The sequence below is a fragment of the Ursus arctos genome, unplaced genomic scaffold (assembly GCF_023065955.2).
Source record: "Ursus arctos isolate Adak ecotype North America unplaced genomic scaffold, UrsArc2.0 scaffold_7, whole genome shotgun sequence".
Taxonomy (NCBI): domain Eukaryota; kingdom Metazoa; phylum Chordata; class Mammalia; order Carnivora; family Ursidae; genus Ursus; species Ursus arctos.
In genome coordinates, this window is record NW_026623089.1 from 6954834 (window position 1) to 6976980 (window position 22147).

The window sequence follows — 22147 nt, forward strand, 5'->3', positions numbered from 1 at the left end:
TTTTTTTTTTTAAGATTTTATTTATTTATTTGACAGAGATAGAGACAGCCAGCGAGAGAGGGAACACAAGCAGGGGGAGTGGGAGAGGAAGAAGCAGGCTCACAGCAGAGGAGCCTGATATGGGGCTCGATCCCAGAATGCCGGGATCACGCCCTGAGCCAAAGGCAGGCGCTTAACCGCTGTGCCACCCAGGCGCCCCTGTGTATATGTATTTTCGTAAGAAGGCAAGTACTTTTCATGTTAGTCTTATCAAAGCTGTCACTATTTCTGGGTGCCTTCAGTATCACTGCACCTTTTACAGTTTTTAAGCTGTAAAATATATATTTATAAAATCTGTATTTATAAAATTTCTTTATATGACAGAAGAAAAGCCACCCAAAGACCAAAAAGACTGGTCAATTAACCTGAGAAGATACAGAGGAAGAACCGCACAGAACATATATATATCCGTATACCTATTTAGGCACGCACATATGCGTGCAGGCACACACCTTCTTTTGTTTCCCAAAGACAAAGATGACTCCCAACCAACTTCTAAATCACTGTCTTCACTATTTTAGCTAACTCACCATACAGCTGATCTAGAAGAATCTCATCTTAGAAATTCTTGCTTAAGAATTCATTTCCTCTGTCACGTTCGTGAGGGATTTCTGTAATTAAAAACTAACTAACATAATCAAAGGGGAGGAGGGGGTACAGACCAAATAGCACAAGGAAGTTGACAGACTGTGCTTTGGAATTATGACTTACAATGTCACCCAGTCTGCCTTCAAATTAAGCCTCTTCTTTTTTTTTAATATAAATAGAACTTCAAATGGTGAACTGCAAAATATATGAATTCTATCTCAATAAAGAAGATACACATACACAAAAACAGGATTTTTATTTGTCTAAATCCAAAATACCATAACAATTACTTCCCTCAACCCCAAACTGCATTGAACTGCAGACAGGGTATGCTGCCACTCCCCAGCATGGAGTAAAGCCAGGAGGGCAGAAAATGAGGATGAAGAGAATAGAGAGTTTGTGCTCTATTCTTCATGGCATAAAATCCTCCAAATCTTCTAGAACATGAAAAACACAAACATAAGAATAGGCACAAAGTGATATTTTAAAGAAAAATATTTTATCATCTAATGTTTTGGGACTATAGGATTCCATTCTTTTCATTAACAATAATTAAGAACTTAGTTTCAGTTAGCAGAGAGTTTTTCAGCTACAAAGACAAGTACATTTATTACAAATTTCATGAGACTGTTACTGAACCTGTCCGAATATTCAGTCTATCTTTATGACACAATGTTCAAAGACAGCTATTGATTAAAGTTTGCACAGTTTCATGACAGATGGGTTTTCACTGTAAGCAGGGTACTTAAAAGGATTTGGCCCACACTTAGATAAGGTAAAGGTTTAGCTACCAAATGTTTTCTACTTAGGGGGACAAAGTATAAGATTATACACAAAACAACTTACAAAATGTCTTTTGAGTTCTTCACATAACATTTTTACCACCTCTAATATCAGGGGATAAAGGAAAGTAGGAAGAGGGGAAAAGAGCTGGTAAGTAGGAAAAGACAGCAAAATAAACACAAGGGGTAAAATCTCACTTCATGTAACAATGACCAGGAAAAATCAGAACAGCTCCAATGGAAGAGATGTGATACATACATGCTTCCTAGTTACTGACCTCTCACACTGCCTCCAAGAGAGTAACTGAAGCATCTTTAATTTGTTTTCTGAAAATTTAACAAACGTCTATTACACGTTCTGTCCCTTCTTCTTCTGTGCTATGGAGGCAAATTAAAAGGACAGCTGAAGGTACTCTAAGAAGATTAACTTTATGAAACTAACCTACAGTATCATCATACATTCAAAACTGACTGAATGAAATAAAGACACAACCAACTAAGCAGGGGTGCATAATTACAGATAATGCACAATGTTAATATACTTTTAAAAACATTAAGACCTAAGAGTAAATGAAAGTTACTACATCTTAAAAACTATAAGGTTTTTTTTTTTAAAGTTCATACTGTTCTAGAAGCTGGGCCAGGAGTGGAATTTAACATATTTTGAAGCCACAGGTCACAACTCACTGGGGACTTCACAGCTACTATGGAACTCCGTTGGTTAGAATATGGAGCTGGCTCATAGATGTTTAGAAAACAGACTTATTTTTTTCCCCCATATATGGCACAGTTTTCAAAGTTTTGCCTTATTTTCTTTTATGACATAAAATCATAATGGTAACTAACTTTGAAAAGAATGCCAAATGGTAAAAAAAAAGCCAGGACTTACCTGAGCCCACATGGGCCAGCTCAACACTACCCTGGAGTTCTATGGTAGCTGTGACATCACAGCATGGTTTATGCTGTGGGGTCAGGGTGGACTTGGAGTCAGCTGGCACAATTTCAGGAGCCCTTAAAGAGAAAAGTTAGTTTTAAGTGGTAATGTTCACAACGTGCTTTACCATGGTCAGTAGAAAGATGCAGATGCGCTGGCTACAATGCCTGGATAGCTGTCCTCTACCCAGAGATTAATTCATGTAAGTGGTTTTGCATTATTAAAAAAAACAAACAAACAAAAACAAAAAACCTATACCACCCAGTAATACTTTTTCTTTATATTCCTAACCATTTAGCTATAGTTCGATCATGAACTTGCCTTAGATATTCATATTCAGAGCTAACTCCTTCAATACTCAAACATGAGCTGCTTTTTAAATAAAATGACCTCAATATTTTTTAAGTAGATCTTCAAGTAGGCAAAAGCTCAGCGGCAATCCCAGGAACAGTGTGAGCAGCCCAGACCACCTCCTAGAGGCATCATTCACATAATAGCCAATGGCAGCAAGTGAAAATGTACCACTTCTATTCCTAGAATAGTGCCATAGAACAATAGCCTTTTCAAAAACTGAGATGAAAATCACAAACTGGAAATAAATTCTTTATACTGTATCAAGATGAGCTTCTATTCAAATTCAGTCAATAAACTCACTCCATTATGAAAACATCCTCTTTAAAGATTCAGTGATAGAAAAGTCAAAATAATCTCTAACTAAGGCCTTCAACTATTCTATTATCAATCATGACAAACTATGCCAAATATAATCTATACTTTGGAGCTCTTACATCTTTACATCTCTGATTAGACTATTAACAACCCAACTGCTGTAGAAATATAAATTCCCAAAGTCATGAAAAAATACCTGAATCGATAGATACCTTCAGAAAAAAGATCTCACCATGCAGGAAGAAGTACTGCTGAAAGCACCACGGAAGGATTTAAAGGAACAGGTCTCAAAGTTATCTTTGGGAAGGGGATCAGAGATGAGGGCCAGTGTTAACAGTTAAAGAAGATGAACGTGAGTTTGAATTACAAAGGTCACTGAAAATATTGCCCAAAGAGTCAAGTGAGGGGATATTAGGTTCTTAAAAACCTAGAGTTCCAGTTATATAAAACAGTATATGTCAAAACCACATTCGCCACTGAAATCAAGTCCCAAAAGTTTTCTGACTGCAAGTAAAAATTTCGCCTGCAATAACACCAAGTTATCCTGGCTGAATCTGAAACCAAATTTTAGACTGTTAGAATTATACTATTTTAGGCAGGCCTGGAGGGACTACTGAACAGTCGAGCCCACTCTCTTTTACAAGTCATGGAAGAGTTTTTAAAGGGAAAAACTCTTATGACATATAACATTACACCGTTGATAGTATGTCCATGTAACTCTTCTTCTAGCCAAAGATACTGACAGAATTAAGACAGATCATCAAAATGGAAGAGATGTTAAAAAGTTACTTAGTCCATCTTGATAAGGTTCCCAGGTAGAAGCACAAAACAAGAAAGTTCCTGTGATTTGCCACTGCAAGAGAAAGTTCCACAGCTTCAGTACACACTCATGGCCACACAAGTGTCCATATAAGCAGAGTGGCAGATTTTCCAAAAATGTTTCAGGCCCATATATCCAACAACCCATTAGACAGCCTCACTACGTCCTGTCTAAAACTGAACTTCACATCTCGTATGTTTAGGAAAAGTGATCCAACCCAAGTGTCCAAACCAAAACCCTGGGCATCTTTCTTAACTCCTCTCCCCTCAGCCCCCATATCAATTTTGCCAAGTTTTGTCAATCCTGACTTTTAAGTCTCTCTCAAATACATCCCCCACCCCATCTCCACTGCCTCTATCCTAGGTCAAGCCTGCACTCTCCCTCACTAAGATTACTGTAATGTTCTCTTTTTAGTGGTCAGCTTGCCTCTAGTGCTGTTCCTTTCCAATCCAGTCTCCATACTATGACTGGAGTGATCTTTCTAAACCACAAATCTGATTAAGGCAGTCTCCTTCCGAATGTTTACGACTACCGTATGTTAAGAGCTAAACTCCTTAACCAGGTCCACAGGCCTTGAAAGGTCCAGCATTACCCCACAACATCACCCCACAGCATTACCCCGCAGCTCCCACACTACACATCAACCAGGCTAACTCCATCAGTTTGTTCTCTTAACTCTGAGGTCTTAACACATGCAATTCCCTCAGATCAAAACATTCTTCCCTCCTCTCTTTAAGGTTTTGGCTTAGATGTCACTACCTCCCAAAAGCCCTCTCCAGATCTTCAAATGAGATCAGGGTACACACTCCTCTAGCGCCTTATCCTTCCTCTACTAAACTTATCACGTTATACTGACTTACTGAATTTTATCTTCCTCTACCAGAGCACAAGCTCACTGAGGGTCATGACTTCTTTCACAATGCTTGGGAAAACACTCCATGAATATCTAAGTGTGAAAATAAATGGACCAACAAAGAAAAGGCAAAAACTAAGTCAATTTTGGAAAGCAACCGGAGGGTGGAACAGGATGAACATTTGCCTTATCAGATTTTCAAATACAGAATAAAGCCATAATTATTTAAGCAAAAGTATGATACTGATGTAAAAAACATCAAAATAAAGAGCGTCAAAACAAATGCTGTAGAATCATTTTATGTATAATAGAACCACCCAAATCCAAGGGGAAATAATTTATTTAATAAATCATACTAATGGAATTTAGAAAAATATTTTAATTCTTAGTTCAATCTGAAAGACTGTGTGAGACAACAAAGATAAAGTGTCATTAATACAATTCTTACCACACTTTAAAAAAGGGGGGGGGGGAGAGAAGAAAATCTGCAGCAAATGTGACTGGTACAAGTTTTTAGTGTAAGTATTTACATTCAGATTTCATATAACTTGCTAAAAATAAAAGGAAAATGGACAGAAGACATAAACCAACAATTCACAGGGAAAAATACAAATGACTAAACAAGACAGTACACCTCCCTTACTAATAAACCCCAGCAAAGATCCAGCCACAACGTCATTCTGACCCCGCTGATGGGATACAATCCGCACAGTTCTTCCAGGCAGCCCTTTACCAACGTGCATATGTTCATATCATTTGATCAAGTAATCCCACCTCAGGGAACCTAAGAAAATAGAAATGCTGACAATTTTGCTCAGCAAAACATTACCAGAATAAAAAATGTTCAAATGACCCAAAAGGCTAAGTAAGGGGCAAGTTAAAGTATAGCAACTTAATGTCCTATTACACATTCACTCTTTAAAAAAAGACGAAAACATTTCAATTACTTCAAAATATAAAGTTCAACAAAAAAAGTACAATTTCAATTACATAAGTAAATGTAAAAAAACTGAAAATACACAATAACATGGCAGATTTTCTCTAGACATGGATGCTTTGCATTATTATTTTTTCGTAGCTTTTCTTATCTAAAATATTCTACAATGAGCATGCTCTGCTTTGGTTATTTAAAAATGAAACAAACTCTCATATACTGTTCCAAGAATGACTTCTTGGTACCTAATGTCTACACTTGATGAAACAAGACTGGTGTGCCCATCCACAGATGAACAAAGTGTGGTATATACATACAATATTATTCAGCCTTAAAAAGGAAGCAAATTCTGACATGTGCTGCAACATGAATGAACTCTAAAGACATTACACTAAATTACACAAGCCAGTCACAAAAGGACAAACACCGTATGATTCCACTTATGTGAGGGACCACAAGCAGCCAAATGCACAGAGACAGAAACTAGAGTGGTGGTTGCCAGGGGCTGGGGGAGGGGGAAATGGAATCGCTTGGTCATGGATACAGAGCTAGTTTTGCAAAATGAAAAAAGTTCCAGAGACGGATGGTGGTGATGGCTGCACAATATGAATGTACTTAATGCCACTGAACTGTACACTTAAAAATGGTTATGATGGCGGGGCACCTGGGTGGCACAGTCAGTTAAGTGTCAACTCTTGGTTTTGGCTCAGGTGGTGATCTCACGGTCCTGAGACTGAGCCCCATGTTGGGCTCCATGCTTAGTGGAGAGTCTGCTTGAGATTCTCTCTCCCTCTCCCTGCCCCTCCTGCTTGTGCTTTCTCTAAAATAAATAAATCTTTCTTTAAAAATGGTTCAGATGGCAAATTTTGTTACATGTATTTTACTACACTTAAATTTTTTAAAAAGAGAAAAAATGATACAAGGACACAATTCAGACATATCAGAAGTGCTGCTTCAAACAATATCACCTATGTAGGATTCCCCCCCCCCCGCAAAAGAGATAAAGTATTTTAATTTAATCTAATAATTTCCAAACTGAATGTCATTCTGTGAAAAAATTGCCTGGGCTCTTTTGAAAATGTTTATCTCATGGAAGAGTAAATAAAAAAAGAAAACCAAAAACCTGAGGCACTATTCAGATACAAGGAGGCTAACAAGAGAACACTAATAGATAAAATGTACAATCCTTGATTGAATGGGATTGGAGCAATAGCAATTAGTGAAAATGAATATGGACTTTGAATATTAAATTTTCTAGATAATCATATTATGTAGTTATGCAGGGAAATGTCTTTGTTTTTGAGACATACATGCTGAACTATTTAGGGGCAAAATGTCACGACATCTGCAACTACCTCTCTCAAATGGTCAAGAAAAACAGACAAGAGTAAATGTGGCAAAGTATTAACAACCGGAAAATCTAGGTCAAAGGCATATACTTGCAACTTTTCTGCAGGTTTTGAAATTTCTCAGAATAAAAAAGGTTGATGCGGGAAAAAGTTGTCTCTGCACAGCAGGACTGGGGGTGAAAAAAAGAAAAACCATTGCTTTTCTTTATAAACTCTTCCCTCTCTATTGCTTGATTTTTTTAATGTGCATAGTTTCCTTTAGTAAATGTTTTAAATTAAGTTATTTTATGGTAAGTAGTAAAGTTCGCTGGAGTCTAAACACATCTTTTTGTATTTAATATTTAAGCAACACCTTCGGATTTCATAATTCAATGTGTTCATTTAAAATAATGCTTTTAAAAAATGAAAGCCTTTACCTAAATCAATGATGCATATTCAAATGTCAATACCACAGACGCAAAAATCACCTGACGGACTCCCTTTCTCAGCATAAGGCGGCACATTATTAGTTGGCAGGCCAATGTACTCAATCATTTCTAAAAGACAGCAATTGCGTCTCAGACCAAAGGCAACCAGAAGTATGCCACAGGGGTTCTATTTCTGCCATTTCCATCCATTTGACTTAAAAGACACATTAATTCCTGGAAACTTCTCATCCCAGGTGTCAGGAAGCACTTTCAAAGCCAGAATGAACCGGCCAGGGTAAAGAAAGCATGTGCATGTTCCCTACTGATCAGAATCCTTGACATGGCTGAGAATTATCGCAATTTTCTTAAAAATCATAACATAAAATTTTATTTTATATCCAGAGTTCCAATCACAAGAGAAAATCTTGTGGAAACCTGTGGAAAAGTCTTGTGGAAAATCTTAGAAACTTGAAGAAAAACAAGACAAAAGCTATCAGAAGAGATACTCCATTCACAGTGCTAAAAATAATTCCATTACCTATAATATTAACTACCTTGGATAGGAAGGAGATCCACAAGCCAGAATGTGTATGGAGTGAAAACACACCTCAATTTTGGTAACTACACACACGCCCCCAGAAGAGTATCACAGAGAGTTAACCAAGGACGCACAAGGCATTGCCGGCACGAGAGCAGCTACTTTCCTTTTATGGATGCAGCGCCACAGATCTGCGCGTGTGTTTTGGATTCTATTAAAAGCTTTCAATAGGATATTTTAACAAACCATTTTTATTTTTTTATGCCTTTTTTTTTTTAATGTGATGGTTTTAAGTGTCAAAGACTATTAAGACACAAGATCTTTTTTCGGGTTCTACCTGTATTAAGGGAATAAAAGCAAAAGTATTAAGGGAAAAAGGGCTCTAAAGCAGAAGAGTGTTCCCTCTCTCGCTGGCTGTCTCTATCTCTGTCGAATAAATAAATAAAATCTTTAAAAAAAATACATATTTGATCTTCATCTACTGTTCCTGGCACATAATTGCTGAAACCCCTGTAATTTCCTAAGTAAGATCCCTACGGGCATCTTTTGTTGTATTTAGTTTTGTTCCCAGTTCCTGAAATAGCTCCAGAGAGATAAAGGAAAAACCGAATGTCTTTTGTTATTCATAAAACAAGTCCCTTTCTCCACTTCTGAGTTTATGTCAATGAGGTGATTTCCGGAAAACCCCTAAGGATGGGGGCTGGTTGCCATGGAACAGACCTTGGTATTAGAGCGTTGGAACTTTCAGCCCCATCCCACTCCCCCACCTCCTTTGAGAGGAGAGGAGCTGGAAGGTGAATTAATCGCCTGTGGCCAATGATTTGATCCGATCTTACCTGTGTAATTAACTCTCCTACCTGTGTAATTAACTCTCCGTAAAAATCCCTGAACTATGGGAGCTGGAGAGCTTCCAGGCTGCCGAACATGTGGAGGTGCTGGGAGAGTAACAGCCAACAGGACATAAAAAGCCCCTTCCCTTGCCCTCCGCATCACTTCCATCTAGTTCCTGAGTTCTAGCCTTTTATAATCAACTAGTCATCTAGTAAATAAAAGGTTTTCCTGAGTTCTGTGAGCAATTCTACCAAATTAACTAAACCCAAGCTAGGATTATGGAAACCTGTGATTTATAACCAGTAGATCAAAAGCACACATGACACCCTGGATTTGCTATTTGTAATTTTTTTTTTAAAGATTTTATTTATTTATGTGACAGACAGCCAGCGAGAGAGGGAACACAGCAGGGGAGTGGGAGAGGAAGAAGCAGGCTCACAGCAGAGGAGCCCGATGTGGGACTGGATCCCGGAACGCCGGGATCACGCCCTGAGCCGAAGGCAGACGCTTAATGGCTGTGCTACCCAGGCGACCCTGTAATTTTTCTTTTAAATGCTGTTTGTATTAATTTCCTATCGTTGCTCTAACAAATTACTACAAAGTTAGTGGCTTAAACCCATTCAAATTTTTTATCTTAAAATCTGGGCAAGACCAGAAGTTCCACATGGCTCTCACTGGACCAAAACCAAAGTATGCTCCTTGGGGAGCGTCTAAGGGAGCCTTGCCTTCTCCAGCTTAGAGGCTGCCAGCATTCCTCAGCTCACAGCCCCGCACCACTAAGACCTCTGCTGCTCCACTGTCATAGTTCCTTCTGTGACACACGTTCTCCTGTCTCCCTCGTTTATAAGGACCCTTATGATTATGCTGGGCACAACCAGATAACGGGAGGTCATCTCTCCATTGGAGGGTCCTTAATTCAACGACATCTAAAAGATCCTTTTTACCATTTAAAGTAGCATATTCATATACTCTGGGGATTAGAATTTAAACTTAGTCTTGGGGGGTCAGAAGGCATTATTCTGCCTGTTACACTATTTCAGTCAGTCATGTAAAATCAGAAAAGGCTTGGGGGGTGAAAGGAAGCAGTAGTGGGCAACTAAAAAATACAACTTTAGACACTACCTCCTCTCCCTAATAGCATATTTTGCAAGATACTTCACGTTTTTATGCCTTCAGGTAAGTCATCAGTAAGGTATCTCTCTGTGCAGCAAATTAATTTTTAAAGCTGAAGAACACCAAGCTAGAAAACAGAAGCCTCTTCCATTTCTTTCCTTACAATAATTTATATGCCCTGAGTTTCTTCTAAGGTTAAAAAGTCAGCCACAGGGGCGCCTGGGTGGCACAGCGGTTAAGCGTCTGCCTTCGGCTCAGGGCGTGATCCCGGCGTTATGGGATCGAGCCCCACATCAGGCTCTTCTGCTATGAGCCTGCTTCTTCCTCTCCCACTCCCCCTGCTTGTGTTCCCTCTCTCGCTGGCTGTCTCTATCTCTGTCGAATAAATAAAATCTTAAAAAAAAAAAAAGTCAGCCACAAAGACATCTTAATAAATAGATAAAATCACCATTGTATCTTATGGCAAGGATTTCCTTTTGTTCTGATGTGGTACTTTTCTTTGCATACATCACCTTATTATTCCAGTTCACAGTACTACCATCTCTCAAAAACTAATCGTACAGGACTTTTTCTTCCGTTAAGTTAATACAATTTTGTTTGGATTATTATACAACACTCATACGGTGACCAGATACACCGTATCTCTAAACTAAATAATAAAGTCACCATAAAAAAAATTACTACAGAACATTACATTTTGCAACACATTTTTCCAGAAAAACACTAACACAACCTTATCAGTTTACTTCTTTGAGAAAAACCGTCCATATCCATAATTCTTAATAATGATACCAAAATAAACTGAATATTTTTAAAGGTAATAAGCCTATACCTTGCTTTTTGTTAAAATGACAAAAGTAAAAAAATGTTTAAAAATTAAAAAATACAATGAAAAAAGAATATTAGTGAAAGCAAACTAACACATTATGACATGTTTAGCACCATATGTCATAGGTTTTTCTGCAGTTGCATCTGACACTCTGGAGTGGCTATGTAGGACACGGTACACAGGAAAGGGGCCAAAATACAATCAGTGTCAGGGCAGAAAATAACAGCCACAAATACTGATTTTCAACACAGTTACAAGAAAAGGGGAAATAGTCAATCAAACAGATCTTTGCAGACAACTTCAAAGAAAAAGTCAATTCTAACATTTTCTATATTTTAAGAATCATGTAAGTTACAGTACGCCTGGGTGGCTCAGTCAGTTAAGCATCTGCCTTTAGCTCAGGTCATGATCCTGGGGTCCTGCAAGGCCCACACCGGGCTCCCTGCTGAGCGGGGAGCCTGCTTCTCCCTGTTCATGCTTTCTGTTGCTATCTATGTTTCTCTCTCTCAAATAAATAAATAAAATCTTAAGAAAAAAAAATAAAGAATCATGTAAGTTTTTAGACACATCAAAATTTTGCTCAGAAATACCCCAGACTACAATCCTCATGATAAGGAGATTCAGATTTAGCCCATAAGTCAGTGATTCTCAACAAGGTACACAAGTGTGTGCTTCAGGTCACCCCAAAGCCTAGGAGCAAGAGGAGATATTACTGATGCACACATTTTCTATAACTGCCACTGCCATGGGGCAACTGAATATTTTCAGCATAAAAATCCAGTTTCAACATGTACTTGTTATATAGGATTCTTTCCCCCCTACACCTTCAACACCACCCTGACCCCGGATCTCAAATCCTTCCCATCTTCATTAGCAGGGTCACTGGACAAACTAAACATAAGAAAGATGCAGCTGTTGTTAAAGACATGAGACAAAATGCCAAACTGCAACAAAAGATCCAATGACAATCAAATATAAAGTATTCAAATAAAAATTTTATTTGCTTTAAGACTTCAGGTATAGCAAACACATGATTTTTTTCTTTATATCATGTATCATTTTTTTCTTTATATCTATATATCAATATTCATCAAACTATCAAATATTCATCAGTGAAGGCAGGAAGATAGAGAAATTTAAGGTAAATCTGACTTAACGGGCGCCTGGGTGGCGCAGTCGTTAAGCGTCTGCCTTCGGCTCAGGGCGTGATCCCAGAGTCCTGGGATCGAGCCCCACATCGGGCTCCTCTGCTGGGAGCCTGCTTCTTCCTCTCCCACTCCCCCTGCCTGTGTTCCCTCTCTCGCTGGCTATCTCTCTCTGTCAAATACATAAATAAAATCTTTAAAAAAAAAAAAAAAAAGAAAGAAAGAAATCTGACTTAAGATTGTTCATATCCATAGACTGCCTAGTGATAAACTGAGGCCTGCCTCTTCTAAGAAGACTCTGCTGTATCAACATCCTATCTTTTCCTGATAGGGAGAACTCAAGTTGGCTCCCACTGGGTCAAACCCCAGGGGTAGTTTGTAAGGTAAAAAATACAGAAAGCCAGGAAGAAAGTAAAAAATCTAGAAATTCAGAAAAGAGGCATAAAAGTCTATTTGCCCAGATCCCAGTTTCTACAAGGGCTTATTCACTGAATGATTTAACAAATGCCTGCTATATATCAGACACTGTTTTAAGTACTAGGGCATAGCTGTGAAGGAAACAAAATTCCTGGCCCTCAAGAAGCTTAAATTCTAAGGAAGAAAGAGACAAATAATAAAGTGGAAAGTGACAAGTGTTGTAAAGAAAATTAAAACCGGGGGAAGGGGATGAGGACAGGGCTGAAATTGTAGATATAATAGTCAGGGAAGCCTCACTGAGAAGGCAACAATTGAGAAAAGCAGCAACTAAATGAGCTAATCCCGCAATCCAGAAAATGAGCAATCCAGGCAGAGGGAACAGTGAGTACAAAGGCTTGAGGCTTATTTGTAGAGAAGAAAGGTGGCCAGAGTGGCTAAAGTGAATGAGTGAAGTTGAGAGCAATAGACAGGTGGGAGGGGGAATGTGGGGGGGGCAGGGGGGGAAGGTGCAGGACACAGCTGAGGGGGCCTAGAATGTCTTTGAGGGACTCCGGCTTTTATCCCGAGTAACACAGGCAATCACTGAAGAGTTCTGAGCAGTTTTAGAAGAGTAGCCCCTACGTGGAGAACAATGGAGGAGATCATGTTTTGGACCAGGGTAGTGAGAAGTTGTCAGATTCTGCATGTATTTTAAAGGTAGAGCCAGTAAGATTTTCTGAGAAGTAGAAAAGGAGAAAGAGAAAAAGGAGAATCAAGTATGACTGCGGCTCTGGGCACAGCCGGTGGAATGATAAACTCGCCATCAACGGTGAAGGGGACTAAGAAAGAATAGGTTTTAAGGGAGAGACCAGTTCAGTTTCAGCTTTGCTGAGTTGGAAAGAAGTTGGAAATATCAGCTATTCAAGGGAAAATGTGGTGTACACAACTGGATACACAAGTTCAAGGTACAGGAATACACAAAGTTATACCATGGATTTAATTTGGGATTCTTATGTGACCCTGTATCTTTTTCAAGGGATCAACCTGGGTCACAAACTATAATGTTCTTCTAAAGGTCAGCCAATTCAATACAATAGCAGAACTAAGATGGTGTGTGAGGTAGTACTGCCCCATTCTCTAGGGACATTACCTACCCAGCAGGAAAGGCAGTCTATGATTAGTACCAACATGACCTCTCAGAAAACACTTGGCACCAAACTACAGACATTCCAGAGACAACTGCACATTTAAATTCACACCTCTGCCTTTACCATCCCCGTTCCTACCCCCAGATTCCACTTTCACTGATGTCAGGTTTTGGCATCGCTGTCCCCAACGTCCGCTCACCACATAAGATAATAATAATGACTGAGGTGAAACTTATTCCCAACAGTCATGTAAAAAAGAAACTTACTCAATACTGTTGGCACTTCAGTTTACTTCTGCCTTCTGAACAACTGAATCCTCCTCGATCCTATTTTGATCAGCCACAAAGCTGGCCAGAGGTTGACTTTTTCCAATTTCAAAGGGGTTAAGTCTCACATTTTATACTTAGTATAAATTTTATACGCAGTAAATATTTTATACTTAGTGTATATACTTCGGAGATAATTTTTTTTAGTATATGTGCTACCAAAGGGACTACAGAGAGTATTATCTTAAATGCCTAACATGGACAAGCCATAATATACCATATCTAATGAAATCTGAAAAACATAAAGCACATAGAAAAAGGGAAGTAAAGATTAACGTTCAGTACATGTGGGCTTCTGTTAATTAACCCAACACAAGGTAAACAAAAAAAAAAGTTTTACACATATTTCAGTGATGTTTACAAATCAGGACAGGACTACCCAATAAAGACATGATCATAATTTTTGGTACAATAGTTCAGAACCATATTGTATGGTGAAGTCAAAAATATTTGTTGATAGGGAAAACAGAATGCGCATTACTAAGAACGAAATACAATTAATACTTAGCCTTAAAACCTAGAAACTCTGGAGTGGATGGGAATAGGGACTTAATGACAAAGAAACTGGTAAATGAAACAAGATCAAATACAATATTGGTCCTGATGGCATGAGTTTTTGTTCCAACTTTATAATGAACTCACAGCCATCAAAATGCGAAGAGGTATGAGGATGGTTAACCCAAAAGAAATAAGGATATGTGGAACGAAATAAAAGGCAGCAACAAAATGAGAATAGTCATAAAGGCAAGAAATAATAGCCACATAGAGTTATATTGACTGCTCTAATTTGTGTTTCAAGAAGAGAAAATATTTCAAAGTAGAAGTTCTTATCCTAAGATCCACTAACTTGAAGAAACTATCAAACTCTGATTTCTAAAGGATTCTATGACCCCAACAGAGGTTAATAATTGTCGCAACATACTTCATTTCCATCTGTAAACTATGTGTACTACAGAACATGACCTTGTACTAAATGTATGCATAGTGCATTACCACCTGCAAAAATGATTTTAAGAGCTTCCAAAGGGCATCCAGGTAATTTAAAGACAATCACACCTAGATACAAAAGGTCACATAAGATTCCATTTATATGGAATATCCAGAATAGGTAAGTCCAGAGACAGAAAGCAGATGTTATTGCCAGGGACTTGGGAGATGAGAGGAGTGGAATAACTGCTTAATGGTACAGGGTTTCCTTCTGGGGTGATGAAAATGCTTTAGCAGCAGACAGATGTGGTTGCACAACACTGTGAATGCACTAAATGCCACTGATTTGTTCACTTTCAAAATGGTGAATTTTATGTTACAGGACGACTTTGGCCTCAGTAAAAGAAATAAAACCCTTTGTACCACCTAAAAAAAGGGGGGGGGAATTATACCATATAGGGTACCCCAATTTGGAGGGGGAAAAAAAAATCAATGGGATGAAATGGAAAAATACAGATAGCCTAAAATGGTTCCGTGTGCTCTCATCCCTCCCTAGTCCTCAGGACAGAAGAAAACTGGAGCTGAGTTACTAAGTGCCTACTGTGTTTTGGTCTTCAGAAGGACTCACCTTCTGGGACATTCTTTTTGCCAGAACAAAACTAAAATAAAAAACTCAGATTTCTTGAAATCTACGCTTAGGACTTATGAGTTCATATAGTTATGTCTTCTGTTCTTGGAGCTATATTCAGGAGGATAAACAAAAGAAATTCATACTGGGGGAAAAAAACATACACATACAGCTAAGCTATATTTAAGGTTTAACTATTGTTCCACACAATATTTAACTTGAGTAGTCATTCCAAATAATCCTTTACAAAAATTTTCTTTACAAAACAATGTCAAAGTAAGCACCCCATCCAAATAACTTAAAAAAGCTAACCTACTCAAAAAGAAATAAAAAAGCACAGGGAGTCCAATAACTGCTTTTGTGAATCACATCACAAATATTTAATTCACAAGGTCGGTAACTAGAGAAAACCTTGCTCTCACAACATGTCTTGGCCCTTCGACAGTCTGAACCAGTAACTGGGACCAATATCCAGAATTTCTTTAGGAAGCACTAAAACCACAAAACACACAAATCATAATTTGAACTGTGGAATTCAGCTGGCTACGTCAAATCAGTTTCATAAAATTTGCAAATATTAACTACATGACATTCATGTTAAACTAACATCAGTATTTTCAAGGTCAATATTATGTTTGTTCAACTTCTTGGAGTCACATTTTTGTGATATTTTTAACAACTGACTAAAGCGTCTATCATCACAAGATGCTCACACTGTTTACAAACACTCTGAAGCAGCAGCTGGTGCTCCTCGGTCACATCTTGTTACAAGAAATAGAGTAGCAGTTTTAAACTCCAGGTATATTTTTCTTCTACTGATTTGTAAAATACTTTGCTTTAACTTAAAAAGTTTTTCTCCCTAGTGATGGAAAGACACACAATGAAATGGAGGCAATTTAGGACAAAGTTATAACAAGATCACAAATACAGAGATTCTTATGCATGCATAGTGGGAGCACAGCTACCGTGCTGAATGACCTAAATGCTAAATAATATTGACCCTGCTTTTATCTTTCATGTCATTTTTAATATCTTTTTCCATCCCATTCAAAAAATGCAGAAACTTACCCACACAAGCATTGAGGAACAGCCAATCGGTCTTTTTCATCCTGTTTTTAATTTGTTTTAGTTTTTTAAAGTCCACTTCAAGTTCCTCCTTACTGCCAACAGCACCAGCCAATTCAATCCTCTGAAAATCCATTTTCATTTCAGAGTCCCGTTTCGTAGTGGGAGGCGATCTTCTTTGGCTATTCCCACTGCTGCAGCTTCCCCTCCACCGAGCTCGGTCTTGCTCATTTATTATTGAGGAAGCCTCTTCAGTCTCTGCCAACTCTATTGCTTCAATATTATTAGGTCTGGGATGATCGCAAACAACACATTTTTTAGCCTTGGCCCAGTTTTCATATGTGCAAACAGAACAAGTCCAATGCTGGGTCCTTGTGTTGGGTTTATTTCTATCATTGTATTCCTCGCAAGGATCAACAGAAAAAGCAACTGGTCTTGAACCAGATCCTGAGGATTGAGGAGATTCTGTGGGACTCCTGGTCCTACGTTGGGATAAGCACTGGGTACATCTGATTGCTCTTGGCCAGTTCAAATAGGTGCACATGTGGCATGACCATTTATTTGCATTTTCCATGCTATACGAAGACTTAACCCTGGGTCTTGCACTAGAGTCTGGACATATCAAAGGACTACTTCCTCCTTCGGTGCTGGAAGGATCCCAATCTCTACCAACATCACTTGAACCACTTTTAAATGGATCTTCTGTGATAATTGTTCCACTTGGTCTCTGGGCGCGACACATAGTACACTTGATCGCAGATGGCCAGTTTTCATAGGTACAATATTCACAAGCCCACTTAATTCCACGTTCTGACATTGTGCTCTTCTTGAAGTGAGTTATGTCAGGCAGGACGCTATAAATAATTAAGACATGGTTATTAAAACAATAACTACATAATTCCACCTCTGTGCCCCAAAAGTACCCTTCAACTTATATAAATCTCTCAAAAGAAGCCTGTAAGATTTAGCAATGAACTATCCTTATTTTTTCCAATTTCCATTAGAGACACCAGAGATAAGTTCCCAAAGAAAAATCTTAGACCTCGGGGATTTAATGAAATTGTACTTTAGAATGCAAAAGAGATAAGGAGAAGGTAAAGGGAGGTTTGTTCTAAGAGGGAAGCAAGTTAAAACAGAGAAGCTGCTAAAAGAAATGTTTAATTTAAGCCAGGTCATCACATCAATTTAGAAAAGTAACCAGCAGTTAAGATTCAAAGAGAAGGGAAAGAACACAAACCAAATTAACCATTCTCAAATTATGAAAAACATAAATTCACAGTATCGTTATGTTTGATTCACTGAAGAATTCAGAAGATCAAACAAAGTCAATTCTATCATTTTTGCTAAGGAAGAAAAAGCAGCTTAAAAGTGCTACTTATCCACTGCTCTTAATAAGCACAGGCAGAAAAGAAAAATGTTGAAGAGTAATCCTTACAATCAGAAAAGTAACACTGTGAAATATAGATCAAGTTCCTTGATAGCCTACACCCTCAAAATCTAGTTCTGTCTGGAGCACAAAAAAAATAAAAACTGTACATCACCTACTGAGACAATAAAGTCGATGGAATGTCCCTAAGATAACTACTAACATACTCATGCCAATAGAATTTTGAATATTCATACTCAAAATATTCAATATTTAAAAAGGTTCCTAGGATTCTACACTGGGCTTATTACTAACACTACACTAAAATGAAGACTTCATGATTTAATGCCAACTAATTTATGAAGTAACTTTCATAGCAAATTTAATAATTACTTTTTTTAATGGCTACCACTAAAGCCAGACTCTTCATTTTCTTATAGTCCATCTCAACTAAATATCATCCTGCCACCTGTTTTTAACCAGAAGAGTAAAAAATCCTTGGCAGAGTAACAGAAGCTTTTGCCTCCCTTTCTCAGGGATTTTTCCTGACCTGAAAAGCTGACTCTTTCACTTTGTATGTGCATTATTGTGTCTCTGTCTGCCAAGTCCTCACCCCATTTATAGTGTGAACTCTGTTAAGAGGATAAATCCACTATAAGAAAGGCTATAATTTATTAGCTAAAATAAAAATCACACTTACTAAGGTTTTAGTTTCCATGCTATAACCTCCACCTTGCACATGGTTAGAATAAAAGTATGGTTTATGAATCAGACCAAAGACAAGATTCAGTCTTCATGCTGGCTCAGATTCTGACTTCCTCAGGAGACACTGGCAAAGCGTGCTAAGTGGTTCTGTCTGACTGTGAATAGCTAGTCCTGTAAAGGAAACCAAAACTGAATTTCACTTGAAACCTACTTTATATCCAGAAGTATTTATTTAAAAAAAAAAAAAAGCCCTTATTTTAATCCAGCCCTTATTTTAATTCTACTCATTCTTTAATTAAATCTATTTAGCAATAAAATTAGCTAACTGATTGGGCTGGTCGATCAAACAGATATGGGAAAGACATTTTTCTCTAAAGCCTTAAACGTGCGTGTCTGTACAATAATGGTATCGTTAATATTAACTTAGTAGTGCTAAGTCAGTTCCTATCCATATTACTTGTTATTACGAAGAGAGAAAGGTGGTATAAACCAAGTAAGTAGAAAAAGCAAAATATTTAGCCTGAACTCTTTTTCTCCTTCAGCAACTGTATTTTTTCCCTAACCCAGGTTATTTATATTTATATTACTTAGATTTTGAAATTTAGTTTGTACACACGGGTTACACACACTCTAACACCAGTCCAAAAGTGTGCTGAAGAGCAAAGAACCATAATCATACATATAAGCATCCATAAAACGGACAATCTAATTTAATGGCAATTTTCATATTCATTAGGTAGTTTCTTCCTTTAGTTTCTCAGGAATGAAATATAAATAAGTTGCTTGTGCTACTGGAAAAAAACATGGTCAAGGAGAAACTTACATGACAAGAACAAATGACATAATGAATATATATCCAGGGCTACTATAAGTAATTTCAGTATTTCATTTAAAATATTCACATTCAAAATTTCATGCTTGCTTCTGTCAGTCTTACTTCGATACGTTTACAGGCTCAACTAAACAGCTTGTGACCTTAAATTATCTTAGCTAATCTTCATGGAACTAATGTGCCAGCAGAACATGTTTGAATGTCCACATCTGACAAAAACAAACAAAAAACTGCCATAAAAAATAGAGTCATTGTCATATATGCCTGATAAATAGCCTCCCTCTTCAAAAATCCAGGTAACTAAGCAATACCAAAACCATGCTCCAAAGTTTTAAGGCAAGTGCATTATATTAAATAATGATGTATACAGTATCAACTCTATGGGAAAGTGAGACTTTGTAGAAATACCGTTTTTTAGTAAATGAAAACTAAAACTCACTGGAGAGGATTATCTGAGAGAGCCATTTGTACCTGCTGTAATCAGTAAATGGAATGGAAGAGTAAAGATAACTTTGGCTCAACTATATGATTTTGCATTATCGAGATGAAATTAATACTAAGTACACTTCTTCTTCCAGATGTCAAAAATCCCCCCAAAAACATAAAATTATTTTTAATAGCAACCAGCTCTGAGAATATTATACAGTGATATAAAACTGTTACTATCTTTTAAGTTACCATATAGTCATATACCCAAGTAAATTTAATTTACAAGTCTTTTACATGTAAGACTTCCAAATTCTATCCAATGAATCATACTTCAATTAATTAGTACAATAAAAAGCAAAAATAAAATCCACGCATTCTGGATCCTCTTTAAGGAGAACCAGACACAACTTCTACTCTTCAAATATTCCTTGGTTCGAATGCAATACCAACAATTCCCATCCTGTGGACCAAAGAATCCATGAATCCATCTGTGCATCAAGCTCTACCTGCAGACAGACTAAATAATGTCTCCAAGTGTAACAATCAGTCCTAAACTGATAACTGCTTTTGATTATATACTTCCCACTTAAAATAATAATAAAAGCCTAAGTATTATGAGTATATGGTTTAATGATCAGGGGAAAAGAGAGGCTAGTAACTGAACATTTTTTATATTGTCATGCTTAATAATGAATTAATTAGACCATATTTGTGAAGCATTACTAAACACTGTAGAAGAAACATATCTTTATTAAAGGCAATTCCTCAAAATTGCAGCTACCCCACAACTTCTCCCAACCACCTACTAAAACCCTATGAAAAAAACTGGAGAAGTGAAATAATCCTCATCATGTATAAACTCCTTAAGAGAGAGAGAAGCAGGGCGCCTGGGTGGCTCAGTTGGTTAAATGTCTACCTGTGGCTCAGGTTGTGATCTCAGGGTCCTGGGATAGAGCCCCAGGTCAGGCTTCCCTGCTCAATGGGGAGTTTGCTTCTCCCTCTCCCCCTCCCCCTGCTGTGCACGCTCTCAGGAAGGGAGGGAGGGAGGGAGGGAGGGAGTTAGGAAGTTAGTTTCAAATGGTAAGTCATCTAAACGAAGGCCAATTAGTTTCAAATGGTAAGTCATCTAAACAAAGGACTAATAGTAGTCTTTATGGTTTTGTATTAGCTTTATTAAATATGAGGCTGTATTCAGTAATATAAATATTAACTCATTAATATAAATTGTTGATATAAATAGTAATTAACAAATCTATGGAAATGTATAAATGCTCAGAAAGCATCTTAGGGGAATATAGATGAAAGTTAAAACTAGGTTATTCCAAGCATGCTGAATTTTCAGGTTCTGTTACAATATCACATGGTAATTCTGAACTGTAATATTGATATATAAAAAGTACTACTGGGGCGCCTGGGTGGCACAGCGGTTGAGCGTCTGCCTTTGGCTCAGGGCGTGATCCTGGCGTTATGGGATCGAGCCGCACATCAGGCTCCTCCGCTATGAGCCTGCTTCTTCCTCTCCCACTCCCCCTGCTTGTGTTCCCTCTCTCGCTGGCTGTCTCTATCTCTGTCAAATAAATAAATAAAAAATCTAAAAAAAAAAAAAAAAAAGTACTACTTAACTCTTAAGCCAAAAATCCCACAGTCATTCCCCTCTTCTCTCCTCCAAATCATTCTACATCACTGTCCTTCCTCACAACAGTCAACAGAAAAAACTATTGGCCTTGAGCAAGATCCTGAAGATTGATGATACAGTGAACCCTCTATCCATAAATCTGACCTCATTTCAGGGCTCCAATACCTTATCACATCCTACATTAAACCTCTTCCCTTCCTCTCACAGCAAACTCTTAACCCTGATTTCTCCTGTATCCATTAAGGACACCATGAGGACTTCTGCACCAAGCACAGAGACACAGAATCCTCCTGAATTCCACCTTTCCACCCACCAGAGTCTCTCTGGTGGTTTCTGTCCAATCAGTTCCTTTCTTCCCACTTCCCACTGCCATCAAGCCTAAAAGCCTTCTCAGTTCAGGTCAGAACTACTCTAATAGCCTTCTAAGCGCCTTCCCTTTCTAAATCCACCCAGCTGTTACCAGAAAAATCCTAATAGCAAGGCACTCTTTCCAAAACAATTCCGCAACAGTATGAACTCCCAACTCCTTCCGGTAGTTGCACATACAACCCATCTCACAGACTCACTCCCTCACATACCCCAGCCTCATGCACATACCACCCCCACCCTGCCCAAATGATACATGAAGGCATTACCTTTACAAACAGAGCGAAACAGATACACATGCTCAACTTGTAGCAAATCCCATTCCTTCTTTAAAGCTCAGTTCAAGTCTCATCTCTCATGAGTTTTTTCACTTCAAGTACACTCCAAACAACCACACTTCTACTGGCACTTGGCACTAACTGTATTTCCTGTTGGGGCTAGTTTCCAGAATATTGATTTGTGTGTGTGTGTGTGTGTGTGTGTGTGTTTCCT

At 38.0% G+C, this 22147-nt stretch overlaps 1 protein-coding gene across 2 annotated transcripts in view; it reads right to left on the reverse strand.

Moving 5' to 3' along the window:
* Positions 1 to 22147, reverse strand: part of ZRANB1 (zinc finger RANBP2-type containing 1) — a 60233-nt gene that overhangs the window by 19018 nt on the left and 19068 nt on the right. The window contains exons 1-2 of one of the 2 annotated variants that reach the window (XM_026494355.4): positions 18388 to 18609; positions 16325 to 17175 (exon numbers count right to left, since the gene is read on the reverse strand). In XM_026494355.4, the coding sequence (XP_026350140.1) occupies positions 16325 to 17175; positions 18388 to 18428 (892 nt within the window). In that variant the 5' untranslated portion in view covers positions 18429 to 18609. Of the gene's footprint in view, positions 1 to 16324; positions 17176 to 18387; positions 18610 to 22147 lie in introns of those variants that run through there. The other variant, XM_026494356.4, reaches the window with a different exon arrangement.